This window comes from Guillardia theta, assembly GCF_000315625.1.
Source record: "Guillardia theta CCMP2712 unplaced genomic scaffold GUITHscaffold_116, whole genome shotgun sequence".
Classification (NCBI taxonomy): domain Eukaryota; class Cryptophyceae; order Pyrenomonadales; family Geminigeraceae; genus Guillardia; species Guillardia theta.
Window position 1 is genome coordinate 42,979 of NW_005434558.1, and position 15,863 is coordinate 58,841.

Below are 15,863 nucleotides of genomic sequence, written 5' to 3' on the forward strand. Positions count from 1 at the left end.
TGTCACTGTCCGATCTCTGGCTCAACACTACGCTTCGTAACTCTGGAAACATATCTTCGTAATTCTGGAAAGCATTCGACACTGCATCAAAGCCTGTTCATATTGTCGACGGGCTTTCAAAGACATCGACTTGAAAACTGTACAGAATTATGCAGTGTTCACTGACGCAATGGTGCTGAAATTGTTACATTTTCTGCAAAACATTGGGCACGAAACGTTGAAGATAAGCGACACCGATGATAGCTTGCTACAAGTAGCGGCTAGTTATCTCAAGCTGAGCCAGCATACCATCAACACTTCTCATGTACGAGCAAAGTTTACGCTTCTAGGTGACCTCTTTGGACAGAATGCAGAGGGCTTCAAAAATTGTTTCCATCATTACTTCACCTCGTTTCGACATGGAGCAGATGCTAAAATGCATCATGATAAATTCCAGCTGCACATAGACGCGCAAAAGCTTCGAAGTCAAGCAAAGAATCATCGGCAAAAGCACAAGTCATTTTGTAAGAAAATCAGACATTGGGCCACCTCGCGCTATGACACTGTTGGTGACACGGTCCCCGAATCAAACATACTTTCAACCATTATCGAAGTTTCTGGTACAAATTTTCAGTGCGCCGACCATTCAAAAATCCTGGGCTAAGGTACCCCGCTCGAAAATGATCAAAAGCCTTCAAAGCGAGCATTAGAAAATGCCATGGAATGGACAGCAGTGACCCCCCCCGGTACAGGACGGTGCCAGGCTGGCTGACTCGCCGCGCAGCGCCGGCGCTGAGCCGGGCCCCGCCTGGCACTGCCGCAGCCTGACAGTGAAGCTGACTCAAGCACGGCGGCCGCGGGCCGCGCACAGCGCACACTGTCACAGTCTGGCTGCCTGGCCGCATGTCTGAGCCAAGCCGCAGCCTACGGTGACGAGGAGGCTTGACCCTGACACTGTCGCACAGGCCAAACGGCGAGAAGAGAAAAGACAGCGAGAACCAAACCTAATCCTGCCGACTGCTGCCCCCCAAACTTAGTGCGGAGTGCCGCACCGGTGACCGCACTGCGCGGCAGCCTCCGTGCGGCCCGGGCCCGGCCACGGGGCCGGAAGTGAGCCTGACGGTCCGATCACAACTTTCAACTCTGAGTTGGGGAAAAAAACTACTCGATGGGACGGGTGATGATTGGCCGTGACACAGTCAGGCACTTGTCATGCTGCAGAGTGATGACTGGTGATGACAGGGGGTGCTTGCTGAAGAGAAAATAGGGGGTGGTGGGGGTGGTGGGGGTAGAGTGTGAACTTTGGAGTAGCCTACTAGCAGACATACCGACGGGGGGTACTTTGATGGATATCTGAGGGTGGTGGCCATGAGAAGATCGGTGTAGAAGAACCGGTGGGGCACTTTCACATACATTGCAAGGGGTAGGTTGTCTGCAAGTCAATGTCACCCCTACCCACTAAGTTCCTGCCTTTTACGCTTTTTGGGAAGGGTAGTGGATGTGACTGTGAATGTAGAGGAAGTCGGGTGACGTTTGAGATGTGGGTGGGGTCGGGTGCTTCATAACTGATCAGGGGGTAGGGGTGGTAGGGTGGTGGTGAGGCTTTTCAAATTGCAACCCTGCAGGAGCGGCGGAGAACAGAAGCAACCGCAACAATGTTGAGAGGCGTGCTGGTGATGGCGACGATCGCAGTAGCTGCGGGTGTATGCAACATCGCCGAGAAGAAGGATGTGAAGATAGGTATGCAGCATACGCGCTCTTGCCGCACATGCTCATGACTTCTGTTTGTAGGAGGGTGCCCCAAGAGGACCTACAAGTACGGAAGTTGCACGTCTCTAGACGACGCACAAGCCAAGCTTACAGCAATGCTAACAAAGTATCAAGATCCGACCCCTCCTCAGAGTGACGCTGAATGCAAAGACTTGATAGACAAAGCATGCGTAATGTACGGCGGGGTGAGTGACATGCGCCTTCTGTTGAAAGAACTGACATCGTCATCAGACTGGAGATGCTAGCAAATGCTCGGACTACTGCACTGCCATGTTTCCGTCCAACCGTGGTTGCACAATGGATGAACAGTGTATGATGCCAGGGTTTCAACAGCCTTTGACCTGCTGTGGCTACTACAAGTCAGTAGCCAAGGACAACTGCAAGATTGAGACGAAGACGCTTGATGCATACATTCAAAAAATGAGGGAGAGTCAACAGTGCGGAGACTTGAACTGCGTTGCAAGAGCCTCGTCGTCTGCCAGTGTTTCCTTTGTGATGGTTTTTCTTTCATCGATTGTGGGATTGTTCGTCGCTGCCAGGATGTAAAGATGATTTGAAAAGTGTGAAGATGCAATTCCAATGCTTGGCGATCAAGCTTTCCCAGTCTGGGATTGCCTTGTTCGTTTATAATCATTCCTTTGCTAGACATCTCCACTGCTCGACTGAATGGACTTGTGTGTAAAGTTGCGCTGTGCCTCTGCTTCATTGTAGAGCAGCGTTTTAGACAAAATTAGCTTATGTAAAGTTGAATTGTTCTTAAAAGAGCAAGATAGTAAAGAATTGTATTGAACCCACAATCATCGCATGCAAGCGGGATAGCAACGAGCCCAATCCTGAGTGGTCCGGTCGTTTGGTTCCGTCAAAGTTGTTATGGCACAGCTTCTTGAATCTGGGATGCACGACCCGAACTGAAAACTTTCACGAGGAAATTCCAACCTGTGATGCGTGAGTGTGCCCGGCACTCGAGTAAGTGGTGGTATGGCAAAAAATTCAAAGGCTGCGATCTAGTAGTGATTGGCCCTTCACTGCATCGTAGCACTGGGACTGACCACTCGTCTCTCATGTGCTCCTCGCCTTAAGCCTGCTCTCTTCCATGCTCGCTACCTTCGTGCGTCTTGTCTCCCCCCTCCTCTCCTCCTCTCTCCTCCTGCTGCAGTATCCATACGTCTGCAGTCCTGCTGCCCCTCTTGCCTCTCATGACCCTCCTGCCCCACCTGCCCTTCCTGCCCCTCCTGCTCCTGCTCCTCCTGCTCCTCCTGCTCCTCCTGCTCCTGCCCCTCCTGCCCCTCCTGCTCCTGCTCCTCCTGCTCCTCCTGCTCCTCCTGCTCCTCCTGCTCCTGCCCCTCCTGCTCCTTTTCCTGTTCTCCCTCCATCTCCCCAGGTTTCACTCATTTCCAATTCATCCCTCCTTCATACCACCTATGAGTCGTACCCCATTCCTTCAACACCCCACCCCCTCTTTCGATCCACTTTTTCACAATGACCCCTACTTTTCATAATATTTAAAAGTCTCTACACCGGTACAAATTCATATGTACCCCTACTCCATATTTGCCTGCCCTACACCAACCCCCCTTCGAGCAAGCGGTTGGAACTAATGAAATGATTGCGGGTGATGCGGAGGATTGTGGAAGGGGAGGAAAGGAGGAGGGGCAGGAGAGGGAGCAGGAGATGCACGAGGAGGGTCAAGATGAGAAGAGAACAAAGACACCATTGAGGTAGGTGGGAGAGGAGTGGGTCAGCATACACGAGGAGTGAAGTGAAGACTATAATGGGGAAAACGGCCGCACACTTGAGGGTGTGGGAGCGAGAGGCAGTGTGGAAAAGATTAGGAGGAAACAGGACAGAGCTCTGAGACTTGGGACTGACTCTGAGAGATTTCCCAATCTGCAGATGGACAGAAGCGTGCAGGGTTGGAGAAATGTGAGCAGGGGAGAGGAGGCGAAGTTGACCATGGGGTGTATAGGTTTGAATGGTGAGCTTTGAGTTGATTGATAGGCATGAGAGGACAAGAACAGAAGCTGAGGATTTAGAATGTTAAATGGGAGCTGACCACTGGTTCATCTCCTCAGGATCGAAGAATTGCTTCAAGGGAAAATCAAATCTTGACAGAGGAATGTTGTGGCTCTGTGATGGAGGGTGCATGCATCGGAGGTCTGCCTTCTCGTCCTGCGAATGATGGGGTGGCACTTTGATATGTCAGTTGATCTTACGGTGTTATCAGTTACAGAGTTGTGGTTGGCTATGCAAACATCGTTGCGAACAATCGCGCAATAGTTCGATTTCCCTAGGAATCTGACAGATGGCAAAGCAAGAGTTCGCTTTTACCAAGGCAGAGAGGAGGAAGGAGCAAGCGCACTCTACTGATAGCGGGAAATGCCCAGAGATGCTGCTCTCCATACTAGAGGGAAGAAGACCCTTCTCTGACTATAAACGGGTTGTGTATCTGTTTTGGAAGTCGTCCAGTGTTGAGGGCTACCCATGGACTTGCGTTCCCTTCCAAAACTACCGCCTCGTGTGGACCGACCTTTCGCTGCATGCTGCTCTGCTGGACCTGAGCGTTGGAGAGGCGGAGGAGGCTGTGAATGACTACGACCGTTTCTTTGCGACCAGCGAGGCCGGGAAGCTCATGGCCCGGAAGGGGGTTACGTTCCTGATGCACACGTTGCAAGGGAAGTGGATGGCAGCGTTCGAGGACAAGATGGAGGTAAGGCTGTCCCCTGCTGCTCCGTTTGTCCGCTAAGACTTGCTTGCTGCCTCCTGCAGGCTGGCGAGCTCGATGCGCTCCTCCATGGCATGCAAGTTCTCTACATTCTTGTGTCGGTCTGGCAGATCCAGACGAGCAACTTTGACACGGCGGAAGAGCTCCTGACCAGCTGTGCAAACCTCGTGGTGCCCAACTCCTGACTGCTCCTTCCTCCAACTGACCTGTGGCTGCAGATGTTCTCCGTGGAGCGATTCGGGTCTTCCGAGCCAACCATGCGCATGTCGATCATATCGTCGAACCTCCAGGCGTACATCTTGTGCAGGTGCAGGACGGATGCATCGGTCTCTTCTCAGTCTGATACTTGTGTTGGGCTAGGAACGGGCGATATGCCGAATGTCAGTCTTTGCTGGACTCGCTGATCTCCGAAAGCCCACAGGTCTTGTGCCCCATATTCCAACCTGTCAATCATCTTGCTTCAGATCTTCACCGAGTCCTCAAGCAGCCTGCTTCTCAACAAGAGCATAGTCTCATTCTTAAGAAATCGTGGGGAGGAGGCCATGGGGTTTGCACACGAGGCGCTGAGAAAGTCGCAGAGGAGGCTGCAGGTGGGCCGAGAGCTGAGAGTGAGATCGGAGTGATGCTGTGGCAGGAATCTGAAAGTTTGTTCAACGACCATGAGCTGGGAGCGGTGAGGTCAGATGCCTCATTGGACATCAAGGGAGCTCACCTGTACTCGGTCTATGCTGGTAAACCCATCCTCCCCTTCGCCTCCCCTTCCCTCTTCCCTGTGCTTTCCCTTCCCTGTGCTCTGTTGCAAATGAAGGTTGACGGTATGATTGCAGAGGCCGTTGCCTGCTTCTTCAATGCTGCCACAATGGGTCTGCTGCATCAGGAGAGACTGAAGGAGGAGGTACAGGAGCCTCTTTCGTCTCTTTATCCAGTGAACGTGAAGCAGCAGCCGCATCACCACCACCAGCAGCCGCAGCACAACCCGCAGGTCTTCATTTTCTATCAGAAACTCCTCAATGCTGCGCACGAAATTGCCCGCAAGCACCTGCCGGCTCACTACGCTCTCACTCTTCTTATCGCAAGCTCCAAGGTAGACGAGGAAAGTTTGATAAGCCCCAGTTGACTTGACGTTTGAAAGGCCATGTCGAGCATTGCAGATCAAGGCATGTCCTCCAGTCAAGTTCAGAGATCGCTCGATGTTGCTGACAAAAAACGAATCCGAACACGGCACTCCAGGTAAGAGATATTCCTCCTTCTGGTCTCCCCTCTTCTCTTCCGTCCTTCGTTCATTCTTTATTCCTCATCATTATCACAGTCTCAAGGCAAGAGAGGCTGCTTGGAAGATCAATCAAATCTATGCTGGTGCTGTCCGCCCGCATAGGGTTGACCCGCGATACAACGACGTGCGAGCTGCTTCAGCTCCCGGTGTGCCTCGGTCGCGACACCTCCACACTCCATTCAGGCAGCTTGAGGACAGCAGCTTGGAAGAAATCCTTCCGCGCAAACAGAGCGGCTACTCTGTCCAACTACGTTCCCACCTACATAGCATTGAACAGAAACTGTCAACCACGTTTCCGCGGAGGTCGAAGGAGGACAGAGCAGGACTCTCTTCATCCTCCGGCAGTCTTTTCAAGAGTGAGAGGGAGGAGACAACCTATCTTCCATTGCAAGCTTTCGGGGAAGAGCCAGTAACGGGAGTAGAAAGAGGATCAAGGGCATTGATAGGAGAAGGAGATGGAGGAAGGGCAGGGACAGGAGTGGGAAGAAGAGCGGATAAACGGAGGAGTTTCCAGCGGAACGAGGTAGAGAACCCGGTGGAGGACGAGGATTATTTGGAGCGCTGGCTTGACATTCTGTCTTACTCGAACCTGGAGGAGGAAGGCAATACAAAATTAACGCAGGAGACCAAGACGCTGTGGTTGGACCCGCTATCTTCCCAGCAGGTTGGTTGTGATCTCAAATGCTCCCTGTTGGCTCCTGCTCGATCCTCCTGTTCTTTTCCTGCCTGCCTTCATGCCTGCCTGCCTGTTGATCCGTGCTGTGCCCAGTCTTTTCTATGTTCTGACAACAATGATCGCCAGGACGAGGCATCAGACAGGTCAGAAAGAAGAAAGAAGGAAGGGGGGAGCAGGCGGTCGAAGGCAAATCGTTTGCGGTCACAAGAAGATTTCTCGTTGGCGTCCAACCGGTCAGACATCGAGGATCACGCGATAAAGATTGCACATAGGAGAGGGCAAGAGTTCGAGGAGGAGGAAGAGGAGGAGGAGAGGATATGGGGAGAGTGGATGTCTGAAAAATCAAGCAAGTCCCCGGGCTCAAAGAAAATCCCAATCAAAGTTTCTCAATCTGTCTTCGATGTTGCCCAGGAATCTGGAGAAACGACAGGCAAGGAGTCGAAAGGTCATCACAATCACAGTCAGGTCCATGAAGAGCATGGCAGTAACAATCGTGTCGGACATCATAAGTCAGACTCTCATACCTCAGATCATGAGGATGTGCAGGAAAGATTAACAGAGGGCAGTGTCAGTAACCCTTTGCCGCAGCCTGTCAAGGAGAGGAAACAAGTCACGGTGAAGCCAGTGAAGAACAAAGAAACCCTTCCATCACTGGAACACCACGTCAATGAGAGCAAACAGGCGAAACAATTGGAGATTATCAAGGAAGCAGGTGAAAATAAGGTGGAACAGGCTAAGCATGGATCAAACATGTTTGACGATTCCGATGAAAGATCCACACATCAGCAGATATCAAAAACAAATTCCTCCAACGTCAAACAATCAAAAGCAAGACAGGAAGTTCAAAAAGCTTCAATGAAAACTAAAGATAGTAACAAGCTGCAATCCGTCGGAAAACAACAAAGACATCCTGAAAATACCAGTCAGACAGTGACAAAAGCGCGATTAAAAGCCTCATCCAATGAGCAAGCTATCCAAACGAAGTCGGAGGAGCCGGCCGATGCCGGAGCAGCCGACGAGACGGTCGCTAAGGCCGAGGGGGTCGAGGAGGCAGCGGGAGGGGCCGAGGCCGAGGCGAAGGAGGAGGGGGCGCCGCTGCCGGCTGAGCAGCAGCATGAGGAGGAGGCGGAGCAGCCGCCGCAGCCGCAGCCGCAGCCGCAGCCGCAGCCGCAGCCGCAGGAGCAGGCGGCGGAGGAGGGGGCGGCCGGCGAGAGAGAGACGAGGCTGTCAGAGGAGGAGGCGGCGGTACGCATCCAGGCGCGGTCGAGGGGCATGGCAGGACGGGAGCGGGCGAGGAAGGCCAAGGAGGCCAAGGCGGCGGGGCAGGCCGCCTCCGGGGAGGAGGGCGAGGGCGAGGGCGGCAAGTCAGGAGAGGAGGCGGACGGGACGGGAGCAGGGGAGGTACAGGCCAGCAGCCCGGAGGCAGCAGCGGCAGCCGCAGGAGAAGCCGGAGCAGGAGGCGAGGGAGGCGATGCTGCCAGGACGGAGGCAGAGGAGCCGGCCGATGCCGGAGCAGCCGACGAGACGGTCGCCAAGGCCGAGGGGGTCGAGGAGGCAGCGGGAGGGGCCGAGGCCGAGGCGAAGGAGGAGGGGGCGCCGCTGCTGGCTGAGCAGCAGCATTAGGAGGTGGCGGAGCTGCCGCCGCAGCCGCAGCCGCAGGAGCAGGCGGCGGAGGAGGGGGCGGCCGGCGAGAGAGAGACGAGGCTGTCAGAGGAGGAGGCGGCGGTACGCATCCAGGCGCGGTCGAGGGGCATGGCAGGACGGGAGCGGGCGAGGAAGGCCAAGGAGGCCAAGGCGGCGGGGCAGGCCGTCTCCGGGGAGGAGGGCGAGGGCGAGGGCGGCAAGTCAGGAGAGGAGGCGGACGGGACGGGAGCAGGGGAGGTACAGGCCAGCAGCCCGGAGGCAGCAGCGGCAGCCGCAGGAGAAGCCGGAGCAGGAGGCGAGGGAGGCGATGCTGCCAGGACGGAGGCAGAGGAGCCGGCCGATGCCGGAGCAGCCGACGAGACGGTCGCCAAGGCCGAGGGGGTCGAGGAGGCAGCGGGAGGGGCCGAGGCCGAGGCGAAGGAGGAGGGGGCGCCGCTGCCGGCTGAGCAGCAGCATGAGGAGGAGGCGGAGCAGCCGCCGCAGCCGCAGCCGCAGGAGCAGGCGGCGGAGGAGGGGGCGGCCGGCGAGAGAGAGACGAGGCTGTCAGAGGAGGAGGCGGCGGTACGCATCCAGGCGCGGTCGAGGGGCATGGCAGGACGGGAGCGGGCGAGGAAGGCCAAGGAGGCCAAGGCGGCGGGGCAGGCCGTCTCCGGGGAGGAGGGCGAGGGCGAGGGCGGCAAGTCAGGAGAGGAGGCGGACGGGACGGGAGCAGGGGAGGTACAGGCCAGCAGCCCGGAGGCAGCAGCGGCAGCCGCAGGAGAAGCCGGAGCAGGAGGCGAGGGAGGCGATGCTGCCAGGACGGAGGCAGAGGAGCCGGCCGATGCCGGAGCAGCCGACGAGACGGTCGCCAAGGCCGAGGGGGTCGAGGAGGCAGCGGGAGGGGCCGAGGCCGAGGCGAAGGAGGAGGGGGCGCCGCTGCCGGCTGAGCAGCAGCATGAGGAGGAGGCGGAGCAGCCGCCGCAGCCGCAGCCGCAGCCGCAGGAGCAGGCGGCGGAGCAGGCGGCGGAGGAGGGGGCGGCCGGCGAGAGAGAGACGAGGCTGTCAGAGGAGGAGGCGGCGGTACGCATCCAGGCGCGGTCGAGGGGCATGGCAGGACGGGAGCGGGCGAGGAAGGCCAAGGAGGCCAAGGCGGCGGGGCAGGCCGTCTCCGGGGAGGAGGGCGAGGGCGAGGGCGGCAAGTCAGGAGAGGAGGCGGACGGGACGGGAGCAGGGGAGGTACAGGCCAGCAGCCCGGAGGCAGCAGCGGCAGCCGCAGGAGAAGCCGGAGCAGGAGGCGAGGGAGGCGATGCTGCCAGGACGGAGGCAGAGGAGCCGGCCGATGCCGGAGCAGCCGACGAGACGGTCGCCAAGGCCGAGGGGGTCGAGGAGGCAGCGGGAGGGGCCGAGGCCGAGGCGAAGGAGGAGGGGGCGCCGCTGCCGGCTGAGCAGCAGCATGAGGAGGAGGCGGAGCAGCCGCCGCAGCCGCAGCCGCAGCCGCAGGAGCAGGCGGCGGAGCAGGCGGCGGAGGAGGGGGCGGCCGGCGAGAGAGAGACGAGGCTGTCAGAGGAGGAGGCGGCGGTACGCATCCAGGCGCGGTCGAGGGGCATGGCAGGACGGGAGCGGGCGAGGAAGGCCAAGGAGGCCAAGGCGGCGGGGCAGGCCGTCTCCGGGGAGGAGGGCGAGGGCGAGGGCGGCAAGTCAGGAGAGGAGGCGGACGGGACGGGAGCAGGGGAGGTACAGGCCAGCAGCCCGGAGGCAGCAGCGGCAGCCGCAGGAGAAGCCGGAGCAGGAGGCGAGGGAGGCGATGCTGCCAGGACGGAGGCAGAGGAGCCGGCCGATGCCGGAGCAGCCGACGAGACGGTCGCCAAGGCCGAGGGGGTCGAGGAGGCAGCGGGAGGGGCCGAGGCCGAGGCGAAGGAGGAGGGGGCGCCGCTGCCGGCTGAGCAGCAGCATGAGGAGGAGGCGGAGCAGCCGCCGCAGCCGCAGCCGCAGGAGCAGGCGGCGGAGGAGGGGGCGGCCGGCGAGAGAGAGACGAGGCTGTCAGAGGAGGAGGCGGCGGTACGCATCCAGGCGCGGTCGAGGGGCATGGCAGGACGGGAGCGGGCGAGGAAGGCCAAGGAGGCCAAGGCGGCGGGGCAGGCCGTCTCCGGGGAGGAGGGCGAGGGCGAGGGCGGCAAGTCAGGAGAGGAGGCGGACGGGACGGGAGCAGGGGAGGTACAGGCCAGCAGCCCGGAGGCAGCAGCGGCAGCCGCAGGAGAAGCCGGAGCAGGAGGCGAGGGAGGCGATGCTGCCAGGACGGAGGCAGAGGAGCCGGCCGATGCCGGAGCAGCCGACGAGACGGTCGCCAAGGCCTAGGGGGTCGAGGAGGCAGCGGGAGGGGCCGAGGCCGAGGCGAAGGAGGAGGGGGCGCCGCTGCCGGCTGAGCAGCAGCATGAGGAGGAGGCGGAGCAGCCGCCGCAGCCGCAGCCGCAGCCGCAGGAGCAGGTGGCGGAGCAGGCGGCGGAGGAGGGGGCGGCCGGCGAGAGAGAGACGAGGCTGTCAGAGGAGGAGGCGGCGGTACGCATCCAGGCGCGGTCGAGGGGCATGGCAGGACGGGAGCGGGCGAGGAAGGCCAAGGAGGCCAAGGCGGCGGGGCAGGCCGTCTCCGGGGAGGAGGGCGAGGGCGAGGGCGGCAAGTCAGGAGAGGAGGCGGACGGGACGGGAGCAGGGGAGGTACAGGCCAGCAGCCCGGAGGCAGCAGCGGCAGCCGCAGGAGAAGCCGGAGCAGGAGGCGAGGGAGGCGATGCTGCCAGGACGGAGGCAGAGGAGCCGGCCGATGCCGGAGCAGCCGACGAGACGGTCGCCAAGGCCGAGGGGGTCGAGGAGGCAGCGGGAGGGGCCGAGGCCGAGGCGAAGGAGGAGGGGGCGCCGCTGCCGGCTGAGCAGCAGCATGAGGAGGAGGCGGAGCAGCCGCCGCAGCCGCAGCCGCAGCCGCAGCCGCAGGAGCAGGCGGCGGAGGAGGGGGCGGCCGGCGAGAGAGAGACGAGGCTGTCAGAGGAGGAGGCGGCGGTACGCATCCAGGCGCGGTCGAGGGGCATGGCAGGACGGGAGCGGGCGAGGAAGGCCAAGGAGGCCAAGGCGGCGGGGCAGGCCGCCTCCGGGGAGGGCGGGTGGGCTAACGAGGGATCGGGAGAAATCAAATCATCGCAAGGTCTTTTGTTTGATTCAGCTGGGAAGCCTGCCAGATCAAATTCTTCAGTCACTGATGAGGGTGGTGGATTTGAGGAGCTTTGCATGTCACAGGATCATGTCTTTGATTTTCAACTCTTCCTTTCTTCCTTTCATAATTTTCAATCTCAGCTGGATGAGTTTCTCTTTTCATCTTCAGATGTTACAAATCTCGAAGAGCTCAAGAAATCCTTCCAGCTCTGCCACTCTCTTATGTCGTCAGCTGGACCCGAGCTGGTCCGTGGGAAGTTTGTCGACCAAGGGATAGCCACCACTCCGGCCCTCGAGTTTCTCTTTAGGGACGTCAAGGAAACCGATTTTGACAAGCTGTTGAAACTGAAGTCAACGGAGCGGAAGGTAAGCATCCTCGCCAACTGATCTCTTTACTTTCTCCCTCCGTTGCGCCGCTTTCACAGTCATTCCCCCCCATCACACACACTCTCATCCTCGTCATCAGCTGCACCCCCAATGACTTCCTGCAGGAACGCAAGAGCTACTTCCATCAGGTCCTCAAGCAGCGTCCTTCACCTTGCCGCACTTCCCGCAGCGAGGGCTATCAATCTCCCAGCAGATCGCCGCAGAAGGATGGAGAGACGCCGGAGGAAGTGCTGCCGTTTCCTCGATCCCTCTCAGTCATTCTTGCTGATCCTGCTGAATCCTCCTCGGAGGAAGCGAACGGAGGCCAACGGGAGGGTGCGGCGAGCTCGGCTGCACCTGTCTCTGCTCCTCCCTCTCTTTCTCTCTTCTCCTCCCTCCCTTCCGTCATCTCCTGGAATGCGCCACTGCGCAGCCTCCAGGCATCTGCAGCTCACCCGCCATCCCAGGGCCCTGGGGCAGGTGGCGAGGAGACGCGAGGGAAGGGCGAGGCAGCAGCACAGGATGCCAAACTAGACGAGCCCCAGAACCAACCCCAGCTGAAAGATGCTGGGGTTGCCGTCGAGTCTCCAGCTCTCTGCGGTCTGCCATCGGCCGCCACCTGGTCAGTGAGCTCTGACGCCTGCCAAGCAGCTGGGAAGGAGCTGGAGACCGTGACCCGTATGGACCACCGCCAACTGCTTGCCGAGATCCTCGCCGCCATTGAGTCCCTCCAACAGAAGAAGCGACTCCCCCGTCCCAACAGGTGCTCCCCCAACTTTCCCCTCCCCTGTCCTTGTCCACTTGCTCTGGCTGCCTCTACCTGTGCCGGCTCGTCTCCTCTCCCCTCCTCCTTCTCCTCCTCGCTCGGCTCATCATCGTGCTGCAGCGCCGCTGGACTGCTCGAGCGGCTCAGGAATGGGAAGCTGAAGGGGAAGGATGCGATCCAGTGGTACTCCAAACGACCGGCTGCTATAGTGAAGGCCCTCCGGTCCCAGGTAACGTTCGCTCTCCTCCTCCTCCACCTCCTCTTCCGCCCCCTCCTTCCCATCTGCCTGCTTCACATCTTCTTCTCCTCGCCTTTGTCCCCTTTCCTGCCTCCCTTCTCAGGAAGACCCGACAGCTCGTTCCTCCTTCACTGCTCCCCGTCTTGCTGCTCTGCCGTTGACTGCTGTCTCTGACTTTTTCCCCCAGCGGGCTCAGTCTGCTGCCATACTGCAGGCCCACGTCCGTTGCCTCCTGTCCTCTCCTACTCCGACTCGGTAGAAGTCGGTCCAGGGATTCCTCGCAGCTGCGTCGGGCGATGCATGACGTGCGCCTGCGGAAACCCAAGAGAGATAAGTAGACGAAGGAGGAGGAGGAAAAGGGAGGAGGACACGGGAGGGGGAGGAAGAGAAGGGAGAGAGAGGAGGAGAGCCAAAGAGCAACACACGAAGTGGAGGTAAAGAATTATATACCACAAGCCCCTTGCGCTCGCGCACCATGCTCGGCTCCTGCAGGTCCCACAAATGAGGAAACGAAGAGGAAGGAAGGGAGAAGTAAAGGTCCTGGTCGGTGAGGGAACGGCAGGGAGGTGGGAGGGGAGGAGAGGAGGAGGAGAGAGAGAGAGAGAGGAGGAGACGACCTCTCGCCAGTATTTATCGCCCAAGGACAGACTAAGGACGCTCTTCTGCCGGAAGAGACAGCGACAGTCAGTCTCTCCCTCCCTCCGCTTCCACCCGCACCTGCCACTGGCCAAGAGAGTTCGATCCCCCGACAACGAAGACTCTCGCGCCCAAGGCAGCAGCTGAAAACGCAAAGTCAGCGTATAACGAGCAAGTCTAAGGGGGGGGGGGGGGTAGGAGGAGGAGGAGGAGGAGGAGAGCACACAGTAACCAACCGCCATGAGCATAACGCTCCTCGCGCAAGGGTCGCTCCGACCGCCACTTCCTCGTCCGGAAGTCAAAGTACTCGACGCTTTTGTGCACGGTGGGAGGGGAAGGATTCTCCTCCTCCCTCCGCACCTTCCCGCAACTTCCCTCCCTCCCTATCGACGAGTCCTCGTGCCCTCCGACAACCAGGATGCCATCGCTCAGCACCACTGCCGTCATCTCGCACCTGTCAAGAATGAATCTCGCAGCTGCTGTAGACTCTCCCTCCACCTTCTTCGCTGCATTGGCGGCTCTTCTCTCCAGGTCTTGTCGCTATGTGGAGGTGAGGAGATTGGAAGGGCCAGGAGAAACATGAAGCATGATTTTATGGAGCAGGAGGAGGAGGAGCAGGAGGAGGAGGAGCAGGAGGAGGAGGAGGAGGAGCAGCAGCAGCACCTTGAGTTCCAGCTCCACATGTTGGAATGCACTTCTTCTCCGTCGGACCCTCCCATGTAGTAGAGCCTGCCGTCGTGGGCGATCATCGCCCCTCCCCACCTGCGTTTTCTCAGCTCGCTGCTGCTGTACTGGCAGCTGAGGCTGACCGAGGAGAGGGGAGTGAAGTTTCTGGCCGCCACGAGTTTGACTCGTAGTCGTAACTTGACATGTCGGAGGACACGCTCGCTACAAGCCCAGCAGGTGAGCTGAGAAGGGACCTTGTCAACCACCAACCGTTCTCAAAGTTCCTTCCCCCCGCCGCGTACAGTCGATCCTCCTGGCATGGTGTGAGGGCAGGTCAAGCTGCAAACTAGCCCACCAGCGTGCCGCATGCGACGTTCATCCAGCAGCCGGGCAGGTCAGCCTCCCTCCTCCAGCAGACGCCGAAGGGATCTGCAGTCACCTCAGATCCAGGTGATCGGAGGGTCATGAGGAGGAGGGAGAGGAAGGGAGAGAGGAAGGGAGAACAGCAGGAGGAGGAGGAGGAGGAGAAGGAAGGGAGAGAGGAAGGGAGAACAGCAGGAGGAGGAGAGGGGGGGGTGGGGAGGAGGAGAGCAGTACCCATGCTCTCAACGATGTGCGAGGTCCTGTTCCTTATCACGTCGTACCTAGTGGATGAAGGAAGTCATCCCCAGCTGGTTGACAAGCACTTTCTCAGCTCCTCACCCGCCGACGACATACGTCCTGTAGTGCGCGACAGCTAATCCCGCAGACACCCGAGCCCAAGAGAGAGGCTCCTCGTCCTGCCCACGAAGTTGAGCTGGAAAGGAAGACACGCAGCAGGGAGAGAGGTGAAAGAGAAGTAGAGGAGAAGAAAGAGAATAGTAGGGGTTTATGAAGGTGAAGGTGGAGGAAAAGTACGGATTGGAAGACGGGAAGGATTGGAAGCGGAAGAGAGGAAGGGAGAGGACGAGGAGGCAGGAGGAGGCAGCAGATTGGTTCACCATTGTCCATCCCGGCATAGAAGTGTGCACTGCTCGAGGGATAATAGTCCTTTCTTCCTTGACATGCTTCTCTATCTCCATAGACTCCACCCTCCCCTGCGATCCTCATCAAATTTCTTGCTCCTGCCTTCTGCAGACTTGCCTCCTCTACCTCCTCCTCCTCTACCTCCCGGCCACCTTCCCCTCCCTCTCCGACTTCTTTGACTTCCATCCTGTGTCTCCACTCTTTCCCGCTCCATCCACCTCCATCTCCTAAAGATACCATCACCACCACCAACATACACCTTTCCCTGCTCCTGCTGCCCCTGCTCTTTCTGCTCTTCCTGTCCTCCCTGCGTTGCGATATTTCACGCGCTCTTGTCCCTCCTTCTTTTCAGCTCCGCTCTCCTCACCAGCGTCTTATCCATCGGTCGCCTGCTCCTTACTCCTCCCACCTGCTCAACCAAGTGAGACAACGGTCAGGAAGCAACATCGTAACTCACAGCGTACAAGTACTTGTCTGTCTCTTGCATGAGTTCAACCTGGGAACATGTCAGGTCTCATGTTCTGATCCCACGACAATCTGCAGACTTCGAGGTTGTGTATCCTCTCCTTGATGATTTGTTGCTGAGCATGCAGCGTCATTCCACATCACGACAGGAGCTGCACGACCTTGGCCGGGCTGTAGTCCTCCGCATTTCGTGTCTCTTTCTAAACGCAGATGTGAGTTGAGAGGAGAGGAGCGAAACTTTGCAGGCCAGGTGGATGAGAGACATAGGGGGTGCAAACGTAAAGAACATAAAGGAGAGAAGGGGGAGACGTCTGCGGACCTCGAAGACTCCGAGCGCTCCTTGCAGCTCCAGAAACCTCTTGTGCATCTTCATTTTCTGCAGGAAGAAGCTTCCAAGTCACAGCTGAGCCTCCTCATTGCTCGATGTTAACACAAACAGCTGCTGGTCCACACGCTTTCTCCCTCCCTCCCTCCCTCCCT

The 15,863-nt window shown here is 58.9% G+C and overlaps 3 protein-coding genes across 3 annotated transcripts; 2 read left to right on the plus strand and 1 right to left on the minus strand.

Moving 5' to 3' along the window:
- Positions 1–1,634: 1,634 nt before the first annotated feature.
- GUITHDRAFT_117798 (hypothetical protein) lies at positions 1,635–2,295 on the plus strand (the record flags this gene model as incomplete). Its single annotated transcript, XM_005822936.1, has 3 exons — positions 1,635–1,719; positions 1,771–1,934; positions 1,981–2,295. The coding sequence occupies 3 exons, from the start codon at positions 1,635–1,637 to the stop codon at positions 2,293–2,295; spliced, it is 564 nt and encodes a 187-aa protein (XP_005822993.1).
- Positions 2,296–4,051: 1,756 nt separating this feature from the next.
- Positions 4,052–12,870, plus strand: GUITHDRAFT_146053 (hypothetical protein; the record flags this gene model as incomplete). The annotated part of the gene is made up of 16 exons (XM_005822937.1): positions 4,052–4,456; positions 4,516–4,641; positions 4,690–4,778; positions 4,832–4,892; positions 4,936–5,061; positions 5,106–5,202; positions 5,299–5,555; positions 5,604–5,701; positions 5,781–6,408; positions 6,547–7,965; positions 8,044–10,383; positions 10,471–11,233; positions 11,411–11,607; positions 11,733–12,370; positions 12,494–12,602; positions 12,799–12,870. 16 exons carry the CDS (start codon positions 4,052–4,054, stop codon positions 12,868–12,870), a joined length of 7,425 nt encoding a protein of 2,474 aa, XP_005822994.1.
- GUITHDRAFT_117802 (hypothetical protein) lies at positions 12,854–15,756 on the minus strand (the record flags this gene model as incomplete). The annotated part of the gene is made up of 17 exons (XM_005822938.1): positions 12,854–12,922; positions 13,062–13,097; positions 13,229–13,273; positions 13,329–13,390; positions 13,484–13,701; positions 13,911–14,009; positions 14,057–14,135; positions 14,184–14,226; positions 14,269–14,342; positions 14,511–14,557; positions 14,616–14,692; positions 14,894–14,989; positions 15,286–15,327; positions 15,376–15,414; positions 15,464–15,499; positions 15,545–15,583; positions 15,703–15,756. 17 exons carry the CDS (start codon positions 15,754–15,756, stop codon positions 12,854–12,856), a joined length of 1,155 nt encoding a protein of 384 aa, XP_005822995.1.
- Positions 15,757–15,863: the final 107 nt, after the last annotated feature.